The sequence below is a fragment of the Epinephelus moara genome, chromosome 2 (assembly GCF_006386435.1).
Source record: "Epinephelus moara isolate mb chromosome 2, YSFRI_EMoa_1.0, whole genome shotgun sequence".
NCBI classification, from domain to species: Eukaryota; Metazoa; Chordata; class Actinopteri; order Perciformes; family Serranidae; genus Epinephelus; species Epinephelus moara.
In genome coordinates, this window is record NC_065507.1 from 21,268,023 (window position 1) to 21,283,022 (window position 15,000).

At 41.9% G+C, this 15,000-nt stretch overlaps 1 protein-coding gene across 3 annotated transcripts in view; it reads left to right on the forward strand.

Moving 5' to 3' along the window:
- The window catches only part of LOC126407971 (cell adhesion molecule DSCAML1), a 126,863-nt gene that overhangs the window by 8,993 nt on the left and 102,870 nt on the right, over window positions 1-15,000 (forward strand). For all 3 annotated transcript variants that reach the window (XR_007571830.1, XM_050073308.1, XM_050073314.1), the window contains exons 2-3: window positions 1,760-2,080; window positions 12,394-12,540. Coding sequence is in view for 2 of the 3 variants with exons in the window: in XM_050073308.1 (XP_049929265.1) it covers window positions 1,760-2,080; window positions 12,394-12,540 (468 nt within the window). In the remaining variant the exon portion in view is untranslated. The remainder of the gene's footprint in view (window positions 1-1,759; window positions 2,081-12,393; window positions 12,541-15,000) is intronic.

A 15,000-nucleotide genomic window follows, 5' to 3' on the forward strand; every position in this document is an offset into this window, starting at 1 on the left:
TTCTTGTTAGATCAGGCAGTATTTTAAGTAATATTGCAAAGTGAGTTATGCTTACCTTAAAATCCGGTGAACCAGTGAATTGACTCATGGAAAATATTGTGAATTCATCTCAGCAGACTGTGCCTGAAAAGAAAATAACGATATAGCTCAAGGACAAATCAGATATGAAGCATGGCAAATGGAAAATGAGTTTAATTAGTGAAATGGCACACAACTGTCGAGACATTTTGTTACAAATACGTTTAAAAAACATTCATTTGATCAAAACTTTTAAACTTGTTTTTCTTTGAAGGAGAGTTTGGCCAGGTTCATGTTGTTTTGTGAAAAATTACCTGTTTAAAAGTCAGTATTTTCATTTTTAAAACTTTCTGGCAAAAAGCTAGTTGGCAAATCTGCAGCTTCATCTGCATCTTGCGCTGGTGACATCATTTGGAGCCAGAGTCTGCACAATAGTGGTCGTTGCGTCGTCACATTCCCACCCATATACCCATCCAACCAGTTGCTAGCAGCAACACTGATCGCAAGCACACCCCCAGCCCCTCTTTTTATAGCATGAAATAACTAATTAAAGCCAAACTTATCCAGAAAATAATCACTTTAACATACAGCAGTGGGATGAGACCTACCAAAATTGACAGACACCATCTTTGGGAAAAATTTGATGTGTACATTGATCTCTTAGTTTGGCCCATATGCCAGGGGGCGGAGTTTAAAACATAAACTGCAGCCAGTCATCAGGGGGTGAGATGTTTTGGCTTCACTTTTGGGAAACTGACATGTCCATCTTTATTATACAGTCATGATTGATGTCATTTATTTTAGTAAAGAATAGAGGCAGAAACCCTTTTATAATACTTTTGCTGAGCACTCCTTTTACTACATCATTACTGTATTTGTGCACAGCTTGTGTGAACACTTTTTACTTGCATTGTGATGTTTCATGTATGTTTAGCCGGGCACGTGTTAATACGTCATTACGTTATTTTCTTTTTATGCAGTGTTCCCATTTATTTCATCATCTGTTTCAAGTGTCACTTAAATGAGCAGTGTGTAAGATTTAGGGGGATTTAGTGGCAGCAAGTGGTGAGGATTGCGGATTGCATCCAGCTGAAAGTTTTTCTGGTTAGAATTCCTACAGTGTTCATTGATCAGGAGGTTCTTACTAGGAGCAGAATTATCCACAGAGGTCTCTTCCTCTCCAAAACAAATGGACCAGGTGATTAAGACCAGTAAAACACAAAATAAAGCAGAGTAGGTTACAAATCGCTTCTCTGACTCTGTTCGGCACATCAGAGATGGTTCGCTAGCCCAGTGAATAAAGTAGTTACACAATGTTTTTTTTTTTTTTTTTTTTGGTGCTGCTTATCACGGAGGAGCTACTTACTATGGTGGTTGACGCGAATAAGCAAATGGCCCATTCTAGAGCCAGGGTTTGGTTTGTCTGCTCTGGGCTACTGTAGAAACATAGTAGTGCAATATAGAAGACACCGTGGACGAGGACCAACCCACTATGTAGATATAAACATACTCATGCTAGGGTACTGAAAACATGACAAGTCAAATTTTTTAGGTGATTAAATACTAAAGAAGACATACTTATATTCCAACACACTGGACCTTTAAATAATTACCATTTCAGTTATTCCTCAGCAGTGCACTTTAATTGCGCACATACTCTCCACCTGATGTGTGAATGCTGCCTTTATGTCTGACACTTACCAACTGACTAACTCTGTCTCCCCTTCTCTCATCCTAACAGTCAACAGTGAGGATGTTGTCTCTACGCGGCTGTACTTTGTGAACGCCTCCCTGCAGCGGGTGACCTTCTCCAGCTCGGTGGGGGTGTCCCTGCCCTGCCCTGCGGGCGGCGCCCCCCATGCCGTCCTGCGCTGGTACCTGGCCGCCGGAGACGACATTTACGACGTGCCCCATATCCGCCACGTGCATGCCAACGGCACCCTCCAGCTCTACCCCTTCTCCCCCTCCGCCTATAACAGCATTATCCACGACAACGAGTACTTCTGCACTGCTGAGAACCAAGCAGGCAAGATTCGTAGCCCCAGCATCCACATCAAAGCAGGTGAGGGTTGGACACACTGGATGCAAACTAAGTCAATGGTCAAAGGGAACTTTACTCGTTTTTCTTACTAACCACATCAAAACTTTTAGGACTCTGCATGCACTTTGAAGGACTTTTGAATGGTGACATTACCTTAGTGTAGCAAAGTTTTCGAATGTTTCTTGAATCAAGTAATGCACCCAGAGATATGAACTGTGCACTATCCCTTTAAGGAGTAATTAAACACTGCCGTTTCAGCCTTTTCCCCTTCTCCTACATGTATTTGGAAATCAACCAGTAAGGTGGGGAGTGTCAGCGGTTCAGCTAAGCTAACTCAGTAGCACCTCCATTTGGCTTGCTATTGCTATTTAGAGTGACATAGTGAGAGTGCTGACAACATTTAGCAAAGTTGGCGGCCCCTGCCAGACACAAACGAGTGATGCTGATGCAGTGTTCATCACAGGGTCCCCCAAAAACATTTGTACTAACACTTCATATACAATGTGTATGAATGTATTGTGTTAACAACTCAAAAAAACGTGTGTAATTTAAAATTATGTCACAACGAAGAGAGTGGCACAGCAGCACTTTTTCTGGATTCCACACTTTTTGCTCCAATGATATTAACTCATTCTTAGACTGGCCCAATCACAAAAGGTGCAGTCCAACATTTTTGTATTGGAACTTCATTAAGATGAGGGACTCACAAGAGACGGATTAAAATAAGAGTGGTCAAAATTGAAGCACCTGAAGCTGAGATATCTTGACTTTTTAATCCCTAGTTTGGGTCAGGCTTCAAAAAGCACTGAATCCTACATTTCCCATAATGCCAAGACATTCTCACCAACTCACAGATACTGACACTTGCTCGGTGATCCTACTCATCATAATGTGACGCGTTAGGTACCCCTACTGTGTCAGTTTTTGCTAGTGAAATATATACAGTCTCTTTTAAAATGAACTCAGAACGGCAGTTTTACACTTCGCTACTTCCTTTAGGTTTAGGCAACAAAAGCACGTGGTTAAATTTAGAGAGAAACATGAGTGTTTGTTACTGACATAATGTGATATCATGTAATACACTTAACGTGCATCAGGTGATGTATGTTGCTAGCATAGTATGCTACACATAGCAGCACACTACGGTGCTATTAAAATTACTCAGTTGAGTCAATTGGTTTTACACTGACTCTTGGGTGGAAGTCCAGAGTTTGTTTGACCCATCCAAGTACACTCCTGCCTGCCCTCTGAAGACTTTCTAGCTCTTTATATTATGGTAGTTGTTCAGAGCGTCAAAAAATGCCAAACACTAGTGCGTGTCATACTGCTGCTAAGGGTTGTCCTTGTGCGTCGGTGTCTGACACCCAGGGCCACTGACCAAGCGTCAGTATTTGACAAGTTGGGAGTGAGATTGTTTTTTTTAATGCAACCCAATATTGTCTTTCATCAGACCCTCCCTAACTGGTAATGTTGACGTCTTTCAATCTTTCAAACAGCTTCGGTTTGTCTGATGCCCAGTCTGAGGTAACGCTGGTGACATCATGAGGGTTGTTTTTTCAGACTTTGAGAACTTCTCTAGCAGCCACAGATGACATTTTATAGCAGGTAAACTGATTATCATGTGTAAAATTGGTGGAGTGCCCCTTTAAGATCGCTAGGCTTACATACATAAATAATATCTTTGTTATCAAATGTATCACTCTGCCACATCTTTATAAAAGTGTGTCTTACACCCAGCTAATAGCAGTGATACTGACAACAGTATCACCGAGCTGCGGCCCAGCACCTGCAAATACGGTCACCCAAACGGCGGTCGTATTGGCATCCTAAACCAACACCTTCTCTCAGTGGGGGTGAAGTGTCTCAAAGCGCAGCGTCTTGACCCTGTGTATTAAAAACCCTGTAGAAGACAGACACGCAGCCACATAGACAGTTGGTGTGGTGACCTGTCCGCACTCCCTGCCAAGGTCAAAGCTGGAGAGAGGTGCTGAACACACTGAGGGAAGGTGTTACTGCTCTTTCTCTCTCTCTCTCACACACACACAGACACACACACACACACACAAACATCATAAACACATGCATATGACCTAATGTGATACACACTGGATACACGTGTATACAACAGACATGTATGTTCACATGCATATGCACATGCACGCACCCACTCAGACACACACACACACACACACACACACACACACACACACACACACACACACACACACACTCTTACGTGCACACCAGCCTGTGCGTAGCTCATGCCAGCAAGCCTCCTGTCTCCCAGTCTCTCCATCTGTCCATGGACTGGAAAGTCCCCTAACTACACACACACACACACACACTCATATACACACACATATACGTGTGCACACACACAGAGCCATTTTCGTCAAGCTGGCTCTTGGTGTTTAGTTGCCAGCTCTTTGTCAGGGTGTTTGGCAGGGAAGATTTTGGAGAGTCAGCTACAGACATGGAAAGATGTGAACAGAATCATGAAAAAAAGTGGATTTTCAGGTCACGGTAATAGCCAGGCAGACATTTTGACTGTGTTGATCAATCCTGCATGAAGAGACAGTCAGCAGTTCCCTGCACCACACATGGATACGAACAAAATTATTCCTGCAAATGCTGCCGGATTCTCTTCCTCGCCACCACCACACACACACACACACACACACACACACACACACTCATAAACACACCCATATGGCCTGTGTGGTCCCTAGAGGAGGACAGTCCCTCCAGCGTGAGAGTGACCTTCTAGCCAGCCTCAGTGTTGGGATGACCTTCCCGCCCAAATAATTACAACAATTAATCAATTAAATGCTGAGGCAACCACAACTCCACAGCTCCATAACCAGGGCTCACGTGCATGTGTGTGCACCTCATTACCTCCAGAGTCCTACACAACACACACACACACACACACACACACACACACACACTTACTCACTCACGCACATACACAACCCTGTAGTTGCCATGGGCGACAGAGGCGTGAGCGCTAGGGTGTGGCATGCCCTGTCTCAGGTGGCGCAGGAGAATGATGGCAGCTGACAGCTCGCAGTGTGACACCCCCCCAAAAAATCTGCCCCACCCCCACTCCCTCTCGCCATCCGTCTCGTCCTCCCTCCCTTCCGCTCTCTCCCCTTTCTCTTCACATCTTCACATCTCTCTCTATCCCTCCCCCTCTTTCTCACCCTCTCCCATGCATGCTGATTGTGGGCCAATAATAGCACTAGCACCTGTCTGGATGGCTCTACATTTATGAAAATCACTATGTGGGCTGCTTGTTTTCCTGTATATGTTTTAATTTGGCTCTCTCATTGCGGCTAATCTAGTTTTCTGTATTTATTTTTACTCAAGCTTCTCTGACAGCATCTTTCTGAACACTAATCTATCACACGCACTTATTGTTTGGTTAAAAATGTAAAATTGTTTTATTTCAGAATGAGGTTTGACAGACAGCTAAATTAAAGTATATGGTCTTTATCCTGAACTGGTTCGTCTTCAGACCATGCCTGTCTTTGCAGTTTTTAGCCTCTTGACTACAAATCATGTATATTACTGCTTTTTAAATGCATGTTGTAGAATTTATGATTTTTTTTATATGTCTTTAATTTTATTTATGGCATAAAAATGGACTAGCAAACTTTTGAAATTTGCTTGAGTGGCTGCTGCATCACATAACTCGCTGCAGTTTGAAGTCCAGATTGTTCTGTCACAACAATTATATAACGAAGACAGAATGAAAGCAGGCTTCATGTTCACTGTGATGCATTACACAACTCAAGTAAACTTCAAGAGTCTGCCATTTAATTGTCACACCATATGGAAATAAACTGAATCCAGTGAATGCTTGGAAGGAAGGAAAATTACACTTAAAAATATGACCGAATACATAATGTTTTGCAAAATGCATGCCTTATGATTCAAGGTAAATGGGCTAAAAATGCAAAATCAGTAGTGAATCAAAATATATATTAAATATATTTTTTCAATAAACAGAAGGTGAAAATAGTAGAAAATGTATTTGATCATGAACAGTTTATTTTCTTTCACTGATTTCTTTATTATTACATAGCTATTTTACTTTTTCTCTAAATTGCTTGCCTTAGATTAACAGTGTGAATTAGAAAAAAATAATTCCTGAGGCGTATGATGATATTTAGTTTTGAAACATTAGAAAAAACTATTTTCTCCCATAGTTGTATTGTAAAATTTAAAAAAAATTGAATGTAAAAATAATTGTAAATACATAATTCTGTATTTCTTCTTTAATATCCCAGTTACTTGGTCCATACTAACTTTGGCCCTTTAATGTAGATTTTCAAAAAAACAAAAAAAAAAAACAACACATACTAATTATTAGGGAGGAATGAGTACACGGTTATCTGTACCCATACAACCAACTAATTTATCTGTACCTGTACTTGCAATGGGTGGAGCTTAACCCATAAGTGGGTGTGACCTAAACCAGAAATCACAGGGGCATAATGTTAACGTAACCTAATAATGTTGTTATTTTAAGCCAGAAATTGTATGGGTTTTTCAGAAGTTGCTATATTTAGTATTCATTAGAAAACTATTTACAGAACTTCAGATAATTTTTGATCACAAGAGTAAGACACTGAATGCAGCTACGCAAATGAGGATTTCCCGTCATCATCATCACGGATATTGACACATTTTACTCGAATGATACCCGTATTTGTAAAAAATATATTATCTGTACTGAATACTTGTTTCAACCCTACTTATTATATGTAATGATAAACTTAATAATTTCTGATGATTTTGCCAATATGTAACTGTACTCCTCTGTGGTGATTGGGACTGCTACCTGTTTCAGTTTTGAAACTGAATCATACCAAAGCTAGCACATCATCTGTGTCTATTGTGTCAGAAGGATAAGAAGGGCAATCAGTTTCCAAACAAATCCATTTCACATGGACAAACAAATTCTGCATTAAGTCATTTTTGTGATTTGGGTCATAACCCCTAAAGCAAAGCTGTTTGTGTGTGTAACATCTCTAGCAGTTTGGCAGGGTCTACAGCCTCACGAATAAGGCCTCACTGTATTTCAAGGACCTCCATTCCACCAACATGTAATCATCTCTTCCCAATTCATTTCTTCACTTTCTTTTCTTGAGGACACAGAAGTCATTTTCACTTTTGGTAAAAAGTTCAGGGACTCAATGGCAGACGTGTGAGTTTACTCTAAAAATGAAAGCATACCTTTCGCACATACAGGAAGTCATTACAGTCATTTGTGCTAGAAAAACACTCTGCCTGAGTCCGAGGGCTTCATTGTCCTCTTTACACAAACTTAATAAAATAAAACGAGGACACCTGTTCAATGAGCTCACCTCAGCTCCCCTTTGTCCCAACTAAAACACACAAACCTATGTAGGCCCGGGCCAAGACAGCAGGTGTTTAGATCCCTTTCCTCCATCTGCCCTCCTCATCGTTTCTCTGGCTGACATTTTCTTACTAATACAATAAGTAGGGTCCCTGAACCTGATACACAAGGCTTGCTTTTCTTATACTATCCATTTAATAATGAAGCTTGCATCCATTCATTTCTCCTGTATGTCATTATTTTTCTCTTTCTCCTTCTCTGTGTTTTTGCTGCTCGCTTTATGAATAAGTAAATGCAGTATTTGGTTTCCCCGTCGTTAATTATTGAAGCGACAGTGATACAAGACTTGCCTCCCAGTGCGCCCAGTGCACCAGACCCATGTTTTAGCTCGTTCCTAGGCAACCAGGCTGCATATAGTCAGGCATCAGTAACATCCTAATGATTCTGCTGCGCATGCGATGAGGGGGAGTGCAATTTACACACAAATCAGTTGGGCTACCATTTGCATCCTGTCACAAGGCTTAAGAGAATGAATATGTAATGTTTTTTTTTTTCCTCTGTGTCTTTCATATCTTGGAAGAGAAACGTGTGTTAAATGACAATGCTATCACAACAGTTGCCTCTTATTGGAGCTTGTTACATGGTTGTGTACAAGGGCATGTTGCCATAAAGGGCTTATTTCACTCATTTAAATGGGGAGAGGAGGGGCTGAACGACACTTTCTTCGAGGTTAGCAGTTGTAGGACGAGCTGGGGTCAAAGCACGGGAAGCAGAAACCTGAGGTTACTGGATTTGAACTCCCACTGCATTGACATGTGATGAGTGTCATCATTGCACCAAACATTTACAAGCTGTCAAGCTGGTTTTAAACACTCTATGAGAGGCACAGTGGGCATTGGGGATTTTCCCTGGTATTGACGAGAGGCAGCAGGGTCAATCAGAGAGTAAATAAATGATTGAAAGAATTGGCTCGGCCACAATAGCCGAGGCTACTCAGTCGATCCTGGATATTGATCTGTAGGTAGATGGCATCAGTGAGAAGCAGGGGCTGTTTGAATGAAGAATTGAAATGAAGCCTTGATTGGAATTATTTGTCCTTTAGCTTTGTCTTGTTTACAAATGACGCTTCAGCTCACATTAGCGTCCTGTGTTTCAGGTGAGTGAGAAATGGTGCACTCTCCAGAGAATATCTTACTGCAACTATTCATTTAGCTGATGTACAAGCAAGATGAACCTCATATACTGTATGTTCTGAATGGTCACATATACTGCATGCTGCCAGGTTAAATTTCAACAATATTGGAAGAATAGTCTCCGCTCTATTCCGGTCTTAACTCAGTCACAAGTCAGGAAAGAAGAAAGAAAGGGTCCAAGGTCCAGCCAATTATGAAAAAGTAGAACAGTGTAGGAGCAATGGACGGAATCAAACAAAGACTTGGGAGATTAAACCTCGGACTTTAAGGTGAAAGACTCCCCACCATTTGGACAAGGACATCGGCTTTGGTTCCACTGGGTTCCAGTGACAGTGGCGGCTGGCGTAAAGCATTATTAATGACCAAGGAAACTGGCCTTCAGGCTAGGCGTTAATTATATCACTGGAGAGCTGGGGGAGAGAGCGAAAACACGGGAGGGTGGGGCCACTCCCTGTGTTTTGTGTGTGTGTGTGTGTGTGTGTGTGTGTGTGTGTGTGTTTTACATTGTTAAGCCATTACTGTCCTCATTTCTATGGGAAGCCCGGTGAATAGATAGATTGTGTTTGAATATGATGCCAGAAACACTCCCCAACATCAGCCTCTCTGAGATTTGATTCCTGCAACTGTTTTTTCTTTCATCTTACTCATGAAAGATAGTCTCAAAAAATGTGGCAACACCCCTTTATACAAATAAGATCAGGATGAAGGGTAAGCCCAGTTCAGAAAGCACAGGCCAGTGTTCATTCAGTCAAGCTAGCATGCCCTTGAACTACCTGTCTCTCCTCCTCACCAAAATAATCCATTAATGTAATTCCACTTTACTTAATTTATTTAATGAAAATGTATGCTCTGATTCAGCATTTCACTTTTCTCACTAATCTAAATGTGACGGAGTTAACTGGAGAGATAATTTGGTTAGCTACAGGCTACTGTTTTCATCATTAAGCCCGTCTTAATCACCACCATCCTTTCTTTACACTGGCACAGATTCACAGCCTAGTGCTCTGCGTGCCATGTGCAGGGGGTGTGTTTTTGAAGCCCGGCGCCTGCATGTGACAGGTCCATCGGCCGTGAGCAACCCTCCACTCCTCTGCCGTCGCATAGCATCTGTGGCGTTGTTCTTTAAAAGGCCAAGGGCCACTCACTGTGTATCCCCTTCAATGCAGCTCTGTGTCAGCCCTCCTTACAATCATAGTGTGACTTCAGATGTGGGGCTAAAGAGAGAAACGCTCGCTTAATGGGGTTGAACAGGACACCAGACAAGTTTGTTTACTAGACCTGCCCCAGCTTTTAGTCTGGGTTAAATAGGACAGAGGGGTGTCAACTGTACAGTGTCAACATGTGTAGCAAAGATGAATGAACTGTTACTTTTATACAGTGTTGAAATTGGTCAGTTAATGAATTAAAGGTCCAGTGTGTAGGATTTAGTGGCATCTAATAGTGAGGTTGCAGAACTGAAATTTCTCCTGTGTGCCAAGTGTGTAGGAGAGTTAAGGTGGCTGACGTGAAAACGCAAATGGCCCTGTCAGGAGCCAGTGTTTGATATCTTCTGTCTATTTCTTGATAACATGGTGGACTGTGTGGAAGAGGACCTGTGCAATATAGAGATGTAAACAGCCTATTCTAAGTTAACAAAAATACTGTGATTTTTATTTTCAGGAGATTATAAACTAATGAAAACATAGCTTTGAATATCTTACTATATAATGATGAAAACTCTGTCTGTGTGTCTGTTCCACGTTTTTCTCCTCACTGACTTGGTCAATCCATGTGAAATTTGGCACAGTGGTAGAGGGTCATGGGAGGATGCGAATGAAGCAGTATTACATAAATTGGCCAAATTGCAAACTTTGAATGGGCATATCTCATGCCCTGTATGTCGTAGAGACATGAAACTTTGCACGGAGATGCCTCTCCTCATGAGGAACAAATTTGCCTCAAGAACCCATAACTTCTGGTTATATAGATTTTCTGCCATTTAGAATTTTTTTTGAAAAACACTTAAAAACGATCTCTGTTTAACCGATCTGTATGAAACTCAGTGAACATAATCTAGGGACCAATATCTAAAGTTCCCTCTTGGCAAAAGTTGGAAAACTTACTAAAACTGAGCTTCTATAAGGCAATGAATATTGCTGAGGGCGTGGCTCATCACATAAAGGTGTATAACATCTCAAGGGTTTCACCGATCACCACGCAACTTTGTAGGCATATGACCACACATAATCTCAGGGGACCCCTCCATTGTTGAATCCATCAAACAAAATGGGGGCGCTACAGAGCTAATTTCTTATCTAGGCCGAACCGCCATATCGATTTTTACTAAACTTGGTAGATATGTAGAACAGGACGCCTCAAGGTGACTGGAGAAATTTAACTCTAATTGGCAACTGGGTGGCGCTATAACAACAGAAAAATGCTTAAAAATGGCTAAAATGCGACCGATTGCTGTGGCTCCTCCTGTGGACCAATGTTTTTGTTTTGTTTTTTCTAATTTTTTGTATGACTAAGTCATGGTATGGTATGCTGTACATAATCACGGAAACTGTCAGTGTGTCATTCTGTCTGTCCCACGTTTTGCTACTCACTGCTCAATCTACTGTGCTTTCAATAAAGCAATCGTACTATCAAATTCACAAAAACTCTGTCTGAATACATTGCTCTTCTTAATGGGTTCAGTTGATTATTTAATCTGCAATTTCCTATGACCTGTATCCCAAACACACACCATGTGAAACTGTACACTCAATGGGTAATGTACTAATTATGCAGGAAGCCTAAATCCTACATGCTGGACTTATATCTAATGAATCAACAGCAGTTTTGATAATTAAGTCATTCCTTAAGCTAAAATATTTGCTGGTTCCAGCTTCCTAAAAATAACAATTTGATGCCCTGTTTAATATCATGAGAAATTGAGCATCTTTGGGTTTTGGACTGTTATTCGTACAAAATAAGCTTTATGAAGATGTCGCCTTGGGCTATGGGAAACTGATCAAAGTGCGAAAAGTTACTGCTACCATTAATGTTGCTGAAGTGCCATGTTACATGGGAACATGACAATCATCCACCAGTGGTTTGGTATCCTACAGGCCTTAAATGCTAAATATTTGCTGGTTCCAGCTTTGAAAATGTGACCATTTGATAATTTTTTTGTGTTTTATATCATTATAAATTTAAAGGTCCAGTGTGTAGGATATACAATACGATACGATACGATACGATACGATATGGTGCTGTACGGTACGATACGGTATGATTCAGCATGGTATGGTATGGTATGGTACGGTACGGTGTGATACGATTCAGTATGGTATGGTACTATACGAGACGATATACTTTATTGTCTCCGTAGGGAACTTTGTCTCGGACTCAGGAGCTGTACAAGTATTGCTGCCTTACAATAATAGTCCAGAAGATATGAATAGCATACACCATAAAAACAAAAAACATAAAAGCACATACTACATATAACAGTATTGCACATCAGCCACTCATGTATTGAAAATAACACCAGCACACAAGAGAGCACCATAAGAAACTGAGCTGGACATTTTTAACTATTCTCTGGGATTCTCTGATAATCTAATTGTTACTTGCAGCCCTACTGTTATCACCAAACAAGCTAAAGTGTTAGTAACTTTCACCACACTGTCATTCTTTAAAACTAAAGATCAAGTTTTGTTGACCCTATTCTCCTTTTCGGAGACATCCGCTATCACCACCAACCCCAATTCTTCCATTCACTAACCTCAGCTCTTTTCTCCACACCTCAGTGTTCAGGGAGCCCTACACAGTCCGTGTGGCCGACCAGCGCTCCATGCGGGGTAATGTCGCCGTGTTCAAGTGCCTCATCCCCTCAGCCGTCCAGGAGTACGTCAGTGTGGTGTCCTGGGAAAAAGACACCGTCTCCATCGTCCCAGGTAGGAAAGTCAGCCAATGATAGTCATTTGAGGTTCACCAAAATCACCAACGGCCCTGCATCCAATTTGTGTTGCTGTCCTTTCTTGCTGACATACACTGTCAATGCAAACTCCATTCGGATGACCATGTGAGTTATATTTGGCTCAGTGAGTGCTGGCTGTGTTTGATCAGGTGGTGAATAATAATGGAAAGCAAATGGTCTGATGTCGTCCCAGTATGTCAGTGGACTCAAGAACATTTGCCCTCAGAGAAATGACAAATTTCTCCTGTTATTTTATACTAAAGAAATCCCAACCCAAAAATACAATCAGTAGTTTAAAAATGGGAGTTTTGTTATGATGAAGATTTTTTTCCCTTGTTTGCTGTGTTTGAGATTGTTGACAGCCCTTAATCGATACTAATCAATGTAATTGTGTCACTGACATCTCCTATTTGGTCAGTGAGAGAGGATGGAAGAAGGTTTAAAAAATGGTCCAATCACTCAAAAAGAAGTCTGATGAAATGGCCTTTGCTTGGCACATCCCAGGCTCCTCACTCACTAACTGACACCACTGTGGTTAATAGCTGTGTTACAGGGATAAATCAGGCATTAGTAGACATGTGCTATGTGTGTGTGTGTGTGTGAGAGAGAGAGAGAGAGAGAGAGAGAGAGAGAGAGAGAAGGACAGAGTGTGTGTGTGGGCTGGGGGGGATCTAATTTGATGAGTGATAGATCTGTTTAGCTGCTCATCACAGTCACCCAAAAGAGAGCAGCCACACCTCTAGGGCTCTGCTGTGTCTGGAGCTCTTCTCTCTGCTTCATCTCATCCTCTATTCAAATCTTTCCATGTGTATGTGACGAATAATAATATCAGTTTGAAACTGAGCTTCCTACACGCTGCTGTATGTTGTGTCTACATGTGCTGTGTGTGTGTGCACGCGTGTGTGTGCAGACTTGTGCGGTGCAGTGTTAACATTTGCTCCGTGGAGCAATGGCAAATTGCAGGGTGTCAGATGAGACTGTTTAGGTCAGATGATACGTATTGCTCCCTCTGCCCCTTATCTCACTCTCTGATACCGAGCACCCCTTTCATCTCTCTCAATAGTGTGTGAATAGAGGTGTGTGTGTGTTTGTGCGCCTCTTTGTATGGCTCTGTCCTTCACACGGGAGCACTCATTGATCCAGCACAGCTGTAGAGAGAGAGTGTGTGTTTGTGTGTATGTGTGTGTGTGTGTGTGTGTTGCCTGAGGGGGGTTTCCAGTCTGGATCGATAGAGCTTGCTGTTGGATTCCCCTCTCTCTTGTCACGGATCCCTCAGTGTGAGTGTGGTGAGACCAGGCCAGTCTGTTTGACGGTAAAACATGCACATATGAACAAGGAAGAGCATGTGTGTGTGTGAACATGTACACACACGCAAACACACACACATACTCACATGAGCGGATTTCCGTGACTAAGCTGATCAGGACAAGTCATCCATATGCTTTAATAAAAAAGCTGTAATGTATATTTTCCCTATGAACACATGATCATAATACAACACAGTATATTTAGAGAATATTATCATCATTAATGTAAATATAAATTTATGCTTTAAACACTTCATAAGTTTTGATCATGTCCAAATGTCAAAGTACTGGATACATTATACATATGTGTGATATTTAGATACAGTATATTCATGGAGTGGGAAAGCAGTGGCGCTCCCAGAAGGTGGGCAGGGGGCATCATGGCCCCCCTGATACAGTTGCTAGCCCCCCACCAGCCCCCTCTGGTGAAAATAATTGGAGGCCAACATTACTGTCTGTAAGGGGCTGTGGCATGATAACGTTTTTAGGCTAGAAAGGTAGTGGTCTTGTGAAACCAAACAACTTAAGGCCCCGATGACACAGAAAGTGTTTGCAGGTTGCAAAACGTGAATTGCGCCGCACTAAATGGGACGTCACTAGTAAAAAAAAAAATCTTGCTGCACCTCTTTACAGTAATTAGTATCTAGTCCCTAAAATGGACAGGCAGAGGGTACTTGCTCTAGCTTTGGTGAGAGGTTGTCAGGAAATAGTTGTCGGGCACAGGGAAACGGAGATCTGTGTGGGTATATGAGACCCTAAAAAAGAGGGTGGATCACAGGAAGTACCACCAGTTGGTCCAGGACTTTCTCCTCCATGATGGCCTTTTCCAAGCATATTTTTGGATGACTTGAGGGCAGTTTGACAACCTACTGTCTATCGTCAGGCTGTATAGTTCTGGGTATCCAGCAACCGCTACCACTAGTTTCTCCTCCATTGTTTACCAACTGTAAACTTGTCGTGACCACTGCATAAGACCCACTGCCCGCCAATTAGCCGATTGGCCAATGGGGAAAAAAGATGACAACAAAAGAGACGACGCAAGGCATTTTCCGCTTTGAGTTTATTCAACTTTAGGAGTTCAGGGCACTAGGGTGCCTAGAGCACAGAAAAGCAAGAGTGTCACAACGCTA